At 25.6% G+C, this 14418-nt stretch overlaps 1 protein-coding gene across 2 annotated transcripts; it reads left to right on the top strand.

Annotated features, from left to right (window-relative positions):
- Nucleotides 1-3271: 3271 nt before the first annotated feature.
- LOC113548608 (pre-mRNA-processing factor 40 homolog B) lies at nucleotides 3272-14049 on the top strand. Of its 2 annotated transcripts, XM_026949569.2 has the most exons (17): nucleotides 3273-3560; nucleotides 3633-3831; nucleotides 4230-4284; nucleotides 6566-6692; nucleotides 6759-6907; nucleotides 6978-7039; nucleotides 8653-8840; nucleotides 8919-9179; nucleotides 10186-10414; nucleotides 11115-11248; nucleotides 11314-11428; nucleotides 11905-12017; nucleotides 12071-12178; nucleotides 12245-12439; nucleotides 13204-13308; nucleotides 13431-13580; nucleotides 13818-14049. In XM_026949569.2, the coding sequence occupies exons 1-17, from the start codon at nucleotides 3558-3560 to the stop codon at nucleotides 13950-13952; spliced, it is 2328 nt and encodes a 775-aa protein (XP_026805370.1). In that variant the 5' UTR covers nucleotides 3273-3557; the 3' UTR covers nucleotides 13953-14049. The 2 variants fall into 2 exon arrangements, with proteins under 2 accessions (XP_026805371.1, XP_026805370.1); XM_026949570.2 differs by lacking the exons at nucleotides 13204-13308; nucleotides 13431-13580; nucleotides 13818-14049 and adding an exon at nucleotides 12759-13073 and having other exon boundaries at nucleotides 3272-3560.
- The last annotated feature ends 369 nt before the right edge of the window (nucleotides 14050-14418 follow it).

The raw sequence follows: 14418 nt of genomic DNA, 5'->3' as shown, positions 1-14418 counted from the left end.
TTCAAAAGTAAATTTCAAATAATATAATTTCATAGTGACTAAGTACTCATAAATACTTAATTAAATCTAAATTTTATTGTTGAATATAGTTGTAGTTTTAATGTTGTAGATTTTTACACTTAATTATGTTCATAATAATGGAGTATATTCAATTCAGTTTTTTTTAAAGTTTAATAAATAAATTGTTGACATCTATATTTAAAATCATCATCGTTATTCCTATCACAACGTTCAGTAATAGTCTCAATAAGAGTCTTGAGTAAAACGGGAAATATTTTTCTTTTTTTTTTCAATAAATTGTTTTTTGGACAGATTTAAAATGTTAAAGAACCAAAGTGTTGTTAATGTATTTCATAAGTTAGAATCATTTTTACTGGTATGGTTGAAACCGATTCCAAAGCTTTTTTCTTTCAATTTTCACGTAACACTTAACATTCAATTTTTGAAATGACTATCGTGGAATCACAGTGCTCATCCTAAACTTCTCTAACAGTGTTATTTTCACCTTCTATTATTAACAACTTACTGTGCATTTATTGTTGGTCATGTCGGCATGTCCACTTCTCAAAAATATCCTTGCTCCGTCTAATAAATTTGTGAAAAATAATTTCAATAATTTATGATTTATTGAAAATGAAGCGTTCGCAGGGGTTTTAACTGTTAATAAAAAAGGTATCAATAAAATGACCGTTCTTAATTGTATTTTTAACAAAAATAAATCTCCATTTCCAATATAGCTAAGTACTAAGTACTTTATCGGTTACTCAGATATTCATGTTGTAAGAATATTGATAAATAATAACAATAATATACAATACAAAGGAGACTGCAATAATAATTTTAGGTTGGTAAATAGGTTTTAAATTGGTATCATAAGTAGGTATTACAAGAAATTTCCTCTGCACAAAGATAATATAGGTCATACAATTTAACATTAAACAATGAGCTATATGTCTTGTGTAATTATGAATAAACACATTTTTTTTTAAACTCAAAAAATACAAATTAATATCATAAAATATGAAAATATAACTGATCATATTTAAAAATATATAAATTACGTTTTATTATAAACAAAACTAAGTGCATATAAATTTATATTATCTATACATTTAAATTATTTTGTAATTCCGAAATTTGGATACCTACTAATTTATTTATTTAACAATTATAAATGTTAACGCATAAATAAAACGATCTTATACCACACATATTTCTTTTTCTTTGTACTCATAGGCTAAAATATACAATGTATAACTATATTATATGTCATAGTTTCTTTTGTAACTACCTGTATAATTATTTATACAGTGTTTATTTAAACAGATGGAAAATAGTTTTACAATTGATAAATTATTTAAAAAAAAATGTATAGTATAATATGTTACACAGATACATAACAAATTTAAACATTAAAAAGGTTTTTTTTATTAATCTTATACTCGTATACCCCATAGGCCCAATATTATAACGGGTATGGTTATTTTCAACCAAAACCGAATTCTTTTCTTTTCAATTAAACTTAAAAGTTATATCTACATTTATTGTACTTTAATATAACATTTTTATGCATATAATGCATATTATAGCCATATAGAAAAGTATTAAAAATATAAGTTGTACATAAAAAATGTATATAATACATAAATAAATAATATATGGTATACTCTAAACTTTTCTATGCGTAACATACCTGATACCTATATGGCTATATATTATAGTAAGTATTGAAATTTTTATTTTTCCGAAAAGCGAATTAGTCGAAAAGGAAAGAATACGATTTTGGTTGAAAACGGAATAAATCTTTTTAATTTGGTCGAAAAGTAAATTGGCAGAAAAGCGAAAACGGATGAATACAATTTTGGTCAAAAAGTATCTCGCTCGGTATACAGTTATAACGGGCATGGACCAATTGCCCATGAAATAGTTTTTGTTTAGGGTCATCAATGTATCAATTGCACTCTTTATATTTCATGGTTCAGTACCATACTAATTACGCTTGTATAGTTGTATTCAAATTTGCCTACTTTCAGATATGAAAATATTGTTGTTCGATCTAATTCTATCAACATAAACTATCTACACACTAAAATACTTAAAAATTAAAAACCTATATATTGATTAATATTGATTATTGGTTAAAGTAACTGGTTATAATATATTATCTTATAACAGTATTGAGAATTTTATGAAACGTTATTATTATCACACACATTTGATGACACAAGTATAGTACCTACCTATCTAACTTGATAAATGTGAAGAAAAAAATATTTATTCATTTATATTATTTTATATATTAACACTCGCAAAAAATATCGGTTAGTGTATTCATTTTATGTATAATTACTTTGGTATCTATTACCATAATACCATAAAACAATTATCGTTGAATTTTGGGAAATCCTGGCTGATCGAAATATTAGCTAATTACTTAGTAACTAATTAATAAATATTTATTTTTTTTGTACGGAAATAATTTATTCAGTTAGTATAAAAAAATAAAGGTGAGGCGAAGATAAAAAATTTAAAAAAAACCTGGGCCTGTGGATGTGCCATTGACAAATGTGTCTGGGCACTGAAAAGGTTAAGGTCTAAATATTTTCATTATTTTTTTCAATACTTTCATGGCCATTGCCCACACGCTGCAAATATCTTTTAAAATTTGTTTTTGATGTAGGTAATTATGAAAATTTACATTTGGGCTGTCATCGTTCAATAATATTGATACCTAATCATCGTTGAAGATTCGACTTGATTACAATAATTTTTTTCCAGGGGATAAACGTCTTGAATAATTAAGAGTAGATATATATTATTAATATGTGATTTTTAGCGGCCAGTGAAAGTTTTATAAAAGGAGACATCAACAATTAAAATCTAAATAAAGTGCATTTAAAACGGACAAGGTACATATATTATTACGTTGTAGTTCCAATGGGTAGGTACTAAACTACTTAAGTAAGTAGTAAGTAAGTACTATTGACAACGAGTCTACAACCGTATTGTGTAAATAAAATAAATAATAATAATAATAATATTAATGTATATCACTATCTTAAATCATGATAAATATTAAATATTTTGTAACGATAAATGGTGGTGTCCGCGGTTGTAACATCCCGAAACGTTGATAACCACGACTTGCGGCGCGTGCTATCGAATCTCTTTGGAACTACGGTAGTGGTAATAATATTTTATCGCGAGAGTGTGGATGCCGGTTTGCGCCGCCGCGACCCATCCGTCTGCGTGCATCCGTTGCTAACTTCATTTTTGTGTCCACCAACAACGGCAACAACATAACAAAAAAACTTTCCGGATCCGGGTCCCAAGACGAACAATCTTCAATATCAACGTTATAAATTAAAATATCGAAATTACCCACCGGTTTCGTGTCGTTGTTTACTTAATGTTTCACTCTGTCGTTTACGTCCACAGTCAACGATCTCGATTCCCCTGATCCCAGATGTCGTCCGTCTGAGGGTCAACAACGTCGTCACTTGATGCACTAAACTCTCTGTTGTATTGATGTATAACCGAGAATCGTAGTCGTAGTAATGGTGAGTGATCTTACGTTATTTTGGTTACCGACAGCGTCTTTTGTTTACGATCTGTACTGTTTATTGTTTTAGGCTTCGCCGAGCTCTGGACCGCCCCTGAACACCCGTGTAGCTCCTCCGATGATTCCTCCACCGGCGTTCCCGCCGTCGACTCAGATGGGCTTCACTCCGGGTGCCATACCGCCCGGCTTCATGGCTGCAGCACCGATGGGTATCGGACCACCAGGCATGCCACCACCGTTCATGCCTCCGTTTAACATGAACATGCCAGGTTAACATTGCTTAAATATACACAATTTCCTTATGACAATATCTGTTGATGTTTCTAAATAATATTTTTAATAATAAAATTGTACCCAAGTAGTTATAATTCAGTATATAAAATTGTGTTATATTATTGAATAACTGAATGATGTGTATTAATTAAATATTCTTTCCTTGTATGTAGTTTGCGAGATCAAAGAAAAAGAATAATAAGTGGTCAGCTATGTAAAAATATTAAAAAGTCCCTCTATGTATGAATTGTTTCTGTTTGAAAAAAATTATTATCTAAAAAATATTATTGGTGAAATGTATTTATTTTTTAAAAGTTATATTGATTAGTTTTGAAGTTCTAATTACTTGTAGTAGCTATTACCTATGACTTAACATAACTTTTTTTTTTTGTAGGAGAAATTGTTGGAGCTCCAGTGTCTTTCAACAAATCAATTTCACAGTCATCAAAGTGAGTACAATTTATCGCAAATGAGTTAGTTAATAATTTTATTTAGTGATAATATTTTAACATACTATATGACGTAAATATTTATTGGTGATATTTTTAAGTCCTTATATTTGTATTAAACAATTGCAAAATTTATAATGCTAAAAAAATTGGTTGAAATGTATATAGTATTGTAATTACTTACATCTAAATTTTACAATAGAAATTGTATAAGATGTTCTATGTATTCAAATTCTGTAAAATGGATATTCTATTTTGTACCACTAGTCAACTCATGAATACTAAATTATAATCAAATATTTTCATCGCTCTTTCCTCGATTAGTTTTAACAAACCACTGCATTCTTGTTCAGGCCTTTTTTTGTAAATGGTAAAAAGGTTCAAATTACAATATAATATTTGTTTATGTAAAAGTGATTATTGTTGATGTAAACTGCTATGTAAGTAATAAACTTTAAACTTGGTAATTCAAGTTACAGTATTGTATCAAAATGTTCACTATTAGTTCAAGTAATATAAATTTTACTCAGAATTTTATTTAATTTATATAATATTTAAAAGTTTAATTAACAAATATTTTCATAAAATTAACTTAATTATTGAATTTAAATAAATATTAATATTTAAAAATTGTTTCATATTCACTATCGCCATTATAAGGAAACACTAAATAATCTAGCAAATAATATAGATATAGTTAATTTTCTTTGTTATGTCTTTTGATTTTTATTGTACAACACAATTTTTCATTTATTAAAATTAATACATTTTTATTAGATATTGAATTCTGTTAATTTTCGTTGTATGTATGCATGTATATTGATAACTGGCCCTTAACATTCTACACTTTAAAAATGGTAAACTTTGATATTAGGCCACACACGATTCCTATTGATTTTGCTGAATGTCAGTACTACAGTATCTGAGATTGGTGGTGACACCCAAGAGAATAGGACTACAATTGGTAAGAGTTATCATATTTGAACAATAAATCATTATTACATTTAAACAATTTGTGTTTGTAACACTATTTTAATTAATTAATGTAAATAGAATATTTTAAATAAATCAAATTACTATTTGGGGAAAATAATATTAAATTAATTTTGGGTAAGTCGTATAACTTGATTTTTTTAAACTAAACATATTTGAGAAGCATGGTGTTTAAAATAATTTGTTTTTTCTTATGATAAATTTAGTAAATTTAGGTTAATCAATATTTTCCTGCAAATTATATATTCTATTCATCCTATTAGTGATGAGTAGGGTCCGGATTTATATGTAAATGCATATTCTTCTACAATTCACCTAGAATAATTTTGATTATACATTTTGACATTTCGTAATGTGTAGATTCTATGTTAATTTTTTTTTTTTTTGTACATTTGAATGAAAGTAGATATTGCATATTTCTGGATATTTGTATAAACGTTGCATATTCTACAACTATAATTTTAATTAATATATTATGACTTTGTGAGTCCACCTCCACAACCAATATTAACTCATTGGGGTATATTGCTTGAAGCCGTAATTTAATATGGGAAATATTTCAATAAGGTAAAATGTGTCATTAACACTTACCAAAACAAAGTGTATTGAAAACGCATATAGTTTATTTCATAATAAAGAGTTAAAAAATGAACTTGCTGTTATTACAACACACTTTCAATGTTTAATAGATACAATAACATAACTAGAACAATCAAATACTACTTTAAAAGATGTGTATTGCTTGTAAAAAATATGAAAAATAATTTCGAAGGAGGGTCAGGGATAAATTTTGCTACAAATGTTTTAAAGTTTTATCTTTTGAGATATACATAGAAGTTTTCAATTTGAAAACTTGAAATCGATTTTTATTACTTTATGCTGGTACTCGTCCCATAATAATAATTTAATATAAATAGCATAATACTTTTGAACATCATTTCGTAAAAATAATTTTTTCTGAATTTTAAAATAATAATTTTCTATAATATTGTATAATACTTTTATACTTATTCAATGTAAACAAAAAATATTATTTTGAATTTTTTTTAATAAAACTTTTGTACATATGCGCTTAGATTGAGTATCTAATTATTTTTTTCATAACCGTATAGTTTATTAATTTGTAAAAAAACATAATTTTGCATATTTATGATATAGATTTTTATTATTGCATATAAATCTGGGCCCAGCGACGAGTTTAGATGTACATTTTGGTGATAATATTTAGACATCCTCAGGATAATGGTATATAGTTTCTATGTTTATTAATGTATGCATATTTGTATAGTGATGAAACTAAGCCTATAAGTGAATGGACTGAACATAAGGCTCCAGATGATAGATTATATTATTATAATTCAGTAACCAAACAAAGCTCTTGGGAAAAACCAGATGAGCTAAAGACAAAGACAGAGGTTAGTAGTGAACCATTACTTATTCTTATAATTATTGACATTATTTATTTTGTATTATTATTTTAGTTACTATTAGACCAATGTCCATGGAAAGAATACAAATCAGATACTGGTGCTACATACTATCATAACATTAATACAAAAGAAGCAAGTTGGACCATACCTCCAGAATTAGAAGAGTTAAAAATGAAAATTGCCTCTGAACAAGGAATAATGTATTAATAATATTTATTTTTATAATTGATATATCTGATTTATACATACTTAATAATTTAATGGTTTTAGTCAAGCTCCTCTAATACAGCAATCATTGGAAATTCCAGTTGATAGAGGAATGGATTCTATAGGTAAATGATTCACGATAGAAATTAATATATTTTGATTACATTCTATTTTTTTTTTTTAGTTGTTTAGTTTCATTAGAGGATGCCACACTAAGATTTGTTTTCTTTATTTCTCACATATCTTAAGAAAAACAAGTTCATGCAGATCAATCATTAATGGCTGATAAGTAAATTTAAAGCTAAATTAAATAGTATTTATTTCAATTAAAGAAATCTCTTGGTAAATTTTTTTATTATTACTTACATTTTAAATTTAACAGGTAATTTAATACTGAACATATCTTCTCAATAAAATATTAACTATTTAAACTTTTTTTTAAATAAAAAAAAAAAAAACAAAAATAAATTACTTTAGCTAAAATCAGTTATTTATGAATGGTCTACATGAAAGTTTTATTTCATATTATATTTTAGAAATCAAATGTAAAATAATCTTAGAAATGTGTCGTATCACTCTTGGGTTTTAAATCTATTACATTTTGAATTTACATGTTAATAGCATGTTAATGTCTTTGAATAATGATAATTGGATACTATTAATAATTATAGTATTCTATAATATTTGTAATTTATTAGATAATCTTACATATATTAAAGATTATTATTATTTTTATTTTAATTATTATTTTATTACTTTGAAGAGTAGCAGTATATTAATTGTCTTACTCTCAGCCTACTGGCTACTATATATAATATGAATAATGAAATTGGTTTCCATATTTCCCTAATTGTTAAAGTACTCAATGTTGGACTAATTAAAATTAGTTTTTTTTATGTATAGATTAGTAATGGGTCAAACCCTGACTTTAATTGAACCAAACTTTAAATTATTTTTTTCGAACTCCAACCAAACCAAACCGAACCTAGAATCATTTTAAGTCGAACTCGAACTCAATACTTTTTATCATTATTATTATAAATGGTACATAAAGTGCCCATTACAGTTTATAACTTTTTATAGCTAATAGTCTAATTATTTCTAAATAATGATTATCAATTTTTATTTTTTAAAAATAACTTGAAGAATTGTACAAATATTTGGTCTTTGAACTATTGTGATCAGAAGTCTGGTTCGATAAATATTTTCAAGTTCGATTTTCAAATAGTAAAAGATGTTTGATAGTTTGGTTTGAATTTTTTTTATGTTGAGTTCGAATTTTGAACCGAACCAAACATCAAGGGTTTGAGATTCGAATAGTTTGACCGGCCCATCACTAGTGCAGATAACAAACATATAAATCATACCTTAATCATTATTAAGTTAAAAACAATTATATATGGTATATTTTCAACTTTTTTTTTCTCTTTCTATCACAGAAATTTAAACATAATTATTTGTAATAAAATTATTTAAAATATAGAAATAATGAAGGGAACTCAATATTTTTAATTTTAATAATTTTCAATCATTCAATTGTATTGTATAACCATAAATTATTTATATGGTTTTTCTATGTAGGTCAATAGTATTCTGGCATCACATTTTTTAGGAAATATGTAAAAATAAATTTTGTATGTGTATATATATATATATATAATTTAAAATATTAAAGTAGAAGGTTAAAATGTAAATAATTGTTCAATAAACATACATTAATGATTTGTTAATTTTTAAGATGCTGGATCAGCTATGGATCAAGCAATGGCAGCTACTCTAGCGTCTATAGCTGTTCCTGATGAAAATCGGCCGGCCAATAATGTATCTGGTAAAGGATTCAAATCTAAATTCCAAGCACAAGAAGTACCAATTTTGAAAAATAAACAAGAATTAATTGAAGCATTTAAAGAACTTCTTAAAAAAAAAGTATAAATTAAGATTAAATATGAATAGAAATAACACAATGTTTATAACATTATTGATTATTTTTTTATTGAATTTTAGAATATTCCTAGTAATGCGTCATGGGATCAAACTGTAAAAGTTATTAGTCGTGATCCACTTTATCCTCAAGTAAAAAAGTTGAATGAAAAAAGGCAGCTTTTTAATGCTTATAAGACTCAAAAACAAAAAGATGAAAAAGATGAACATAGATTAAAAGCTAAAAAGGCCAAAGAAGATCTAGAGAAGTTTTTAATGAAAAATGAAGATGTCACATCAAAGACAAAGTACTATAGACTAGAAGAAAAATATGAGCATTTAGATGTAAGTAAATAACATTTAATAATTAACTGCGTTATAAATTATACATAATTTTTCCCTAATTAATTTTTTATTATGAGACATTTTCTTCTATTAACATATTTATTGTTTAAAATAATGTTGCCTAGGTATCCTAAGTAAGGATTGATGTATATTAAGGCATCGTGTAATATAGTATAAAATTATAAAATTACTATATTACAATGTTTTTCAATTATATTTCATAACATATTCAGTTTATATTGATTTAAAATTTAAAAGAAGGAAATCACCCTTCAACACAGTAAAAGAAATCTTTAGCTGTTTAAACATTGCAACTAGGTGAACAATAGATTGGTATTAGTGCAATACTATAATAAACGGTTAACTAAAAACTTATTATGGTTCCCTATATTTTACCTAAAATCATTGTAGGTTTCACAGCACATCCTCAGATTTTGTATTTAATTTCCATTACAAGCAAACTATTTTTGGTACATTAGAAATCATGGTCAGGTTTCAAAGTTATTGTATATTATTAACTTGAATGTTTTTCATTATGAAAAAATTATTCTATAATTTTTAATTATGCTTGTAATTTATATGACTTGGTAGGAGCCTATGGGGCATGGTTTTTAATAACATGAAAAAAATAATATAAATTTTTGGAGCAAAGCAACATCACTTAATATTTTACTAAAAATGCTTAGTTTCAAGTAAAAGGATTTGTATTAAAATGGAGGCTTGGTAAAGTAGTTAAGTTTCTAAAAGGGTTCTTATAATTTTATGTTAATCTTATCAGGTCTAAGTTACTCTTCTGATAATAGTTATGAAATTCTATAACCAATTTGCTTAAAATACAATGGAACACTAGATTATTAAATTTTGAGAATAATTGTCTCTTAATAAGATTGATAAATAAAAAAACCTGAAAAATTAAATTTGTGGATATAATTTTATTTTAAGAATTAAATAAAATATTTTTGACATAATTGTTTTAAAAATTATATTATATTTGTGTTTATTTTAGATATGGAGGAATGTATCTGAAATTGATCGTCGTGATGTATATGATGATGTCATGTTTAATTTAGCCAAAAGAGAAAAAGATGAATCTAAAGTACAAAAAAAACGTAACATGAAACAACTAGCATCAGTATTAGATGCTATGACAATAGTTGATCATACTACAACTTGGTACCAAGTTCAAGAAATGCTTCTTAATAATCAAAATTTTGTAAATGATCCAAAATTATTAGGTTGGTTTTAATTAAATTATTTTTTTTGTTCACAAATAAACTTCATTAATTGTTAAGTAGGTTAGATATTTTGTGATACTACTTAGTATCAAGCAGCAGCTATGGTTAACATGCTATAGATGCTCTCTATTATGAAAATATATATTTTGATTGTATTGGCTTAGTTTAAATGAACCATTTAAAAATTAACCTATCAATTTATCAATTTCAAATATCTTGAATTTTAATTTTGTATTATGTTATTGTAGCTTTATTGTTATGCATTAGTTAAATGTGAAACTTTGGAAATTTAAAAATATTGATTAAAATAATAGATAATGAAATAAAAGTTTTGAGGAAAGGTTTTCATACAAAGTGTTACGTCGTTATTTAAAATGTTCAACAGAGCGTATATTATGATAGATTTAATTTAATCATAATATTCAACCAATTGATTTGGGATCTCCAATATATGGTTTTAGCCTGCCAAACTAATTAATGTTTTGAAAATAATATATTAGTATTTATTCTTTTTAATTTATTAATTTTTTCAAAAAAATTTGGTCCGTAATGCCAAAATACGTTTCAAATTTGGTCTGCCATAAAAAAAATAAAATGCTGAAAACCCTGGCACGGCCTAGATAATACAACAAGATAGTCTGACATTAAAATTCTATAAAATATTTTTATTATTATTAATATAGTTAATTTTGATTCATAGGCATGGAAAAAGAAGATGCTCTTACAGTATTCCAAGATCACATCCGAGATTTAGAAAAAGAAGAAGAACATGATAAAGAAAGAGAAAGACGAAGAAGAAAACAACAAGAGCGAAAAAACCGTGACAACTTTGGTGTATGTATTTTAATGGAATTTGTTTTTTAATTAAATTTATTTATTTCATAATTATTTTAAATTAGATGTTTTTGGAAGAACTTCATCAGCAAGGAAAATTAACATCGATGTCATTATGGAAAGAGTTATATCCTATTATAAGTACAGATGTTAGGTTTTCAGCTCTTCTCGGTCAACCTGGTAATATTAAATTTTGCTTACAGTTCAATAAGAGTTCATACCTACATTTGTTGTCTCTGTCTTATGAATGTTAAACAACAAATTTGTGTTAAGCAGAATCAATTTTATGCTATTAGTTTTAATTTTAAAGTCAATTTACCTATTGTCAAACTTAAGGTAATAATATTATCTAGGGCACCTCGTAGACTTTTAAAGTGAGTTATGAGAATTTTAAAGTTTTAATATATTACATAACTATAATTAACTTAAAAATTAAAATATCAATAAAAGCCTATGAGATGGCTTAGATAATATTATTACCTATAAGTTTGAAGATGTGTAAATTGACTTTAATATTAAAGATAAGAGCATAAAATTGATTCTGCTGAATGTAAATTTGTTGTTTTACTATCCGTATGATGGAGACGTGTGGGCATGACTGCCTATTAATATATTATTGTATTATGTGAATTATACTTTAAATTGTAAATGTTTAGGTTCTACAGCCTTAGATCTTTTTAAATTCTACGTAGAAGATTTAAAATCAAGGTTTCACGAAGAAAAAAAAATTATCAAAGAAATACTCAAAGAAAACTCATTTATAATTGATGTGAGTTATTTAAACTGTTGTTTAGAGATTTTACCTACATTTTCTTATTTTAGGTGAATACTACATTTGAAGAGTTTGCTCGAGTAGTCTGCTTGGATAAAAAATCAGAAACTTTAGATGCTGGCAATGTGAAATTGGCTTATCATGGTTTTATTGAAAAAGTAATTAAATTGTTGTTTGTTTTAATTTATTTTGTTCATTATTTATTATTCTTAAATTTTTAATAGGCCGAAGGAAGAGAAAGAGAAAGATTGCGAGAAGAAAATAGGAGACAGCGGAAATTAGAAACTGCATTTCGTTCATTGCTTAAAGAAATGGATGTGGACTATAAATCTAATTGGGATGATGTGCGTGGACAAATTGAGAACCACCAAGCCTTCCAAGCCATAACTTTAGAATCTGAAAGACTTCGTATTTTTAAGGTAATGTCCGCATTATAATTCATATTTTTTATTTTAATATAATTAATCAATTATACAGGTAATATAAATGTATGTGTTTAAAAACAATTTTATGTATGTAATAATAATACAATTTAAAATTTAAATATGTTATTTACTTCTTATGTTTACAACTTTTTGTATATACCAATAATAACCAAGTTTTATGTTATATTAAACTTTTAATGAAAATATTATTTTTCTTATTTTAAAATTGAGTAATTAATGGGTTTCTATTAAATATTTGAACTTAATTTGATAAATTTTGAACAGTTTTATTTTTAAACCTTCTAACTTCTAGATTTGTTTTAAGAATGTACAAAGAAAGTTAAAGGAAATATTTAAGGTAACAATGTTAAATTAAAATTAAATGGAACTTATATGTATGTATATTTATGTAAGGAGATGTCTTATGATGTATTGTACTTTTTTGAATAGTGAAGAGATGTATTCATCATAGTCTACACTAATTGAAATTGTTATGAACACTTACAGACTCCATCCATATGTATGCATATTTATTATAAAATATAACCATCAAAGTATAATATAATAATATCATCGTTTGATAACAATTATTTTTAATTCTATAATTTTTTTAGAGAAATTTAATTAAAAAATATGCATGTTTAGATGTATATAGTACTGATTATTTAAATAAACACGAATTTGATCATGTAAGTGAATTTGTTGTTAAATATATGAATGGTTTGTTATATATTTTGTACTTTTAATATATTATATAGGAATTCCTTGTTGATACTGAAGAAGTGTGCAACCATCATCATTCTAAAATGAAAAAATCAAAGAAAAATAAAAAACATAAAAAGAAATCTCGATCAAAATCATTGGTAGGTTAAAATAAACCATGTTTTTTGACAGATAAACCTTTGTCTTTGTACGAGAATGATTATTAATTATTATATTTATGCACTATGTAATAATAATAATTGTGGTAAATAAAAATATCTAGGAATCCACTGATTCTGAATATAAGTATAGAAAAAAGACCAAAGAGGATTCACCTGACATCATGAGCGATGGTGAGAACCGAAGGAGAAAAAATAAGAAATCGAAAAAAAAGAAGCATTCTGAAAGTCCTGTAACGCGATCTCGTTCTAGGGTATGTATTCAATTATTTATTAAGAGTGCATTTCTGGTTTTCTCTCTCAGACCTCTTAGAAAATAAATATGATTCTGGGTAAATGCGTTTTTTCTATGTCACGCATGGGCCAGAGAAAGAAAAAAATATGTAGTTAGCTGACATTTCTTAAACTGAATAGTATATATAATATGTAAAATCTCATACCCTATGTTTTCTGTATAATCCTAATGGTTTATTATTATTACCATGTTGCAGTCATCGAGTTTGAGGAGATCCGATTTAGAAGATGTGAAAAATAAGAAAAATTCCAAATCTGCCGAATTGAGTGATGACGATTTAGAAGCTAAACGGAAAGCATTGCTTGCTCAGTTGCATGACGAAATGAACTAAATCAATTTATTTTGTTGTACATAGTAACATTGATAATATGTTTTACATTTTGATTATTTTAATTTATTTCTTGAATAAATTGTAATGATGGAAAACATTTTTATGTATAATCGATTGCAAGTTTTTTAATTTGCCATGACCATTTTATGTATTTTAACTGTATAGAAATGGTTGCTGTATGAAAATTATAAAATAAAATAAATCATAATATGAAATAAATGTGTTGAATTTAGTAAATATTATATTATAAGAACAATTTTTTTTTTTAGTATTTTTACCATTTTATGAGATATACATTTGTTGAAATTTTTGCAAATTAAAAATATGTGCAGCTACTTATCCATTTTTATGAACTATAGAATTTGGGAAAGGGTAAATTCTTACATGAGACTTAGCAGGTAAAAAAAATGATGTATATATATGTTAATTCTTGTATTTTGTAAAAATAATGTATGTATAAGTTCCT

Source organism: Rhopalosiphum maidis, chromosome 1 (genome assembly GCF_003676215.2).
Source record: "Rhopalosiphum maidis isolate BTI-1 chromosome 1, ASM367621v3, whole genome shotgun sequence".
In the NCBI taxonomy this organism is placed as follows: Eukaryota; Metazoa; Arthropoda; class Insecta; order Hemiptera; family Aphididae; genus Rhopalosiphum; species Rhopalosiphum maidis.
Note: the sequence above shows the minus strand (reverse complement) of the source record. Positions and strands in the feature narration are given on the sequence as shown.

What these genes read in the sequence shown, in the direction of transcription:
- LOC113548608 (XM_026949569.2), top strand. An exon ending in TCAATTTCACAGTCATCAAA is followed by an intron (nt 4,285 to 6,565) that starts GTGAGTACAATT and finishes ATATTTGTATAG; the next exon opens with TGATGAAACTAAGCCTATAA. An exon ending in GCCTCTGAACAAGGAATAAT is followed by an intron (nt 6,908 to 6,977) that starts GTATTAATAATA and finishes TAATGGTTTTAG; the next exon opens with TCAAGCTCCTCTAATACAGC.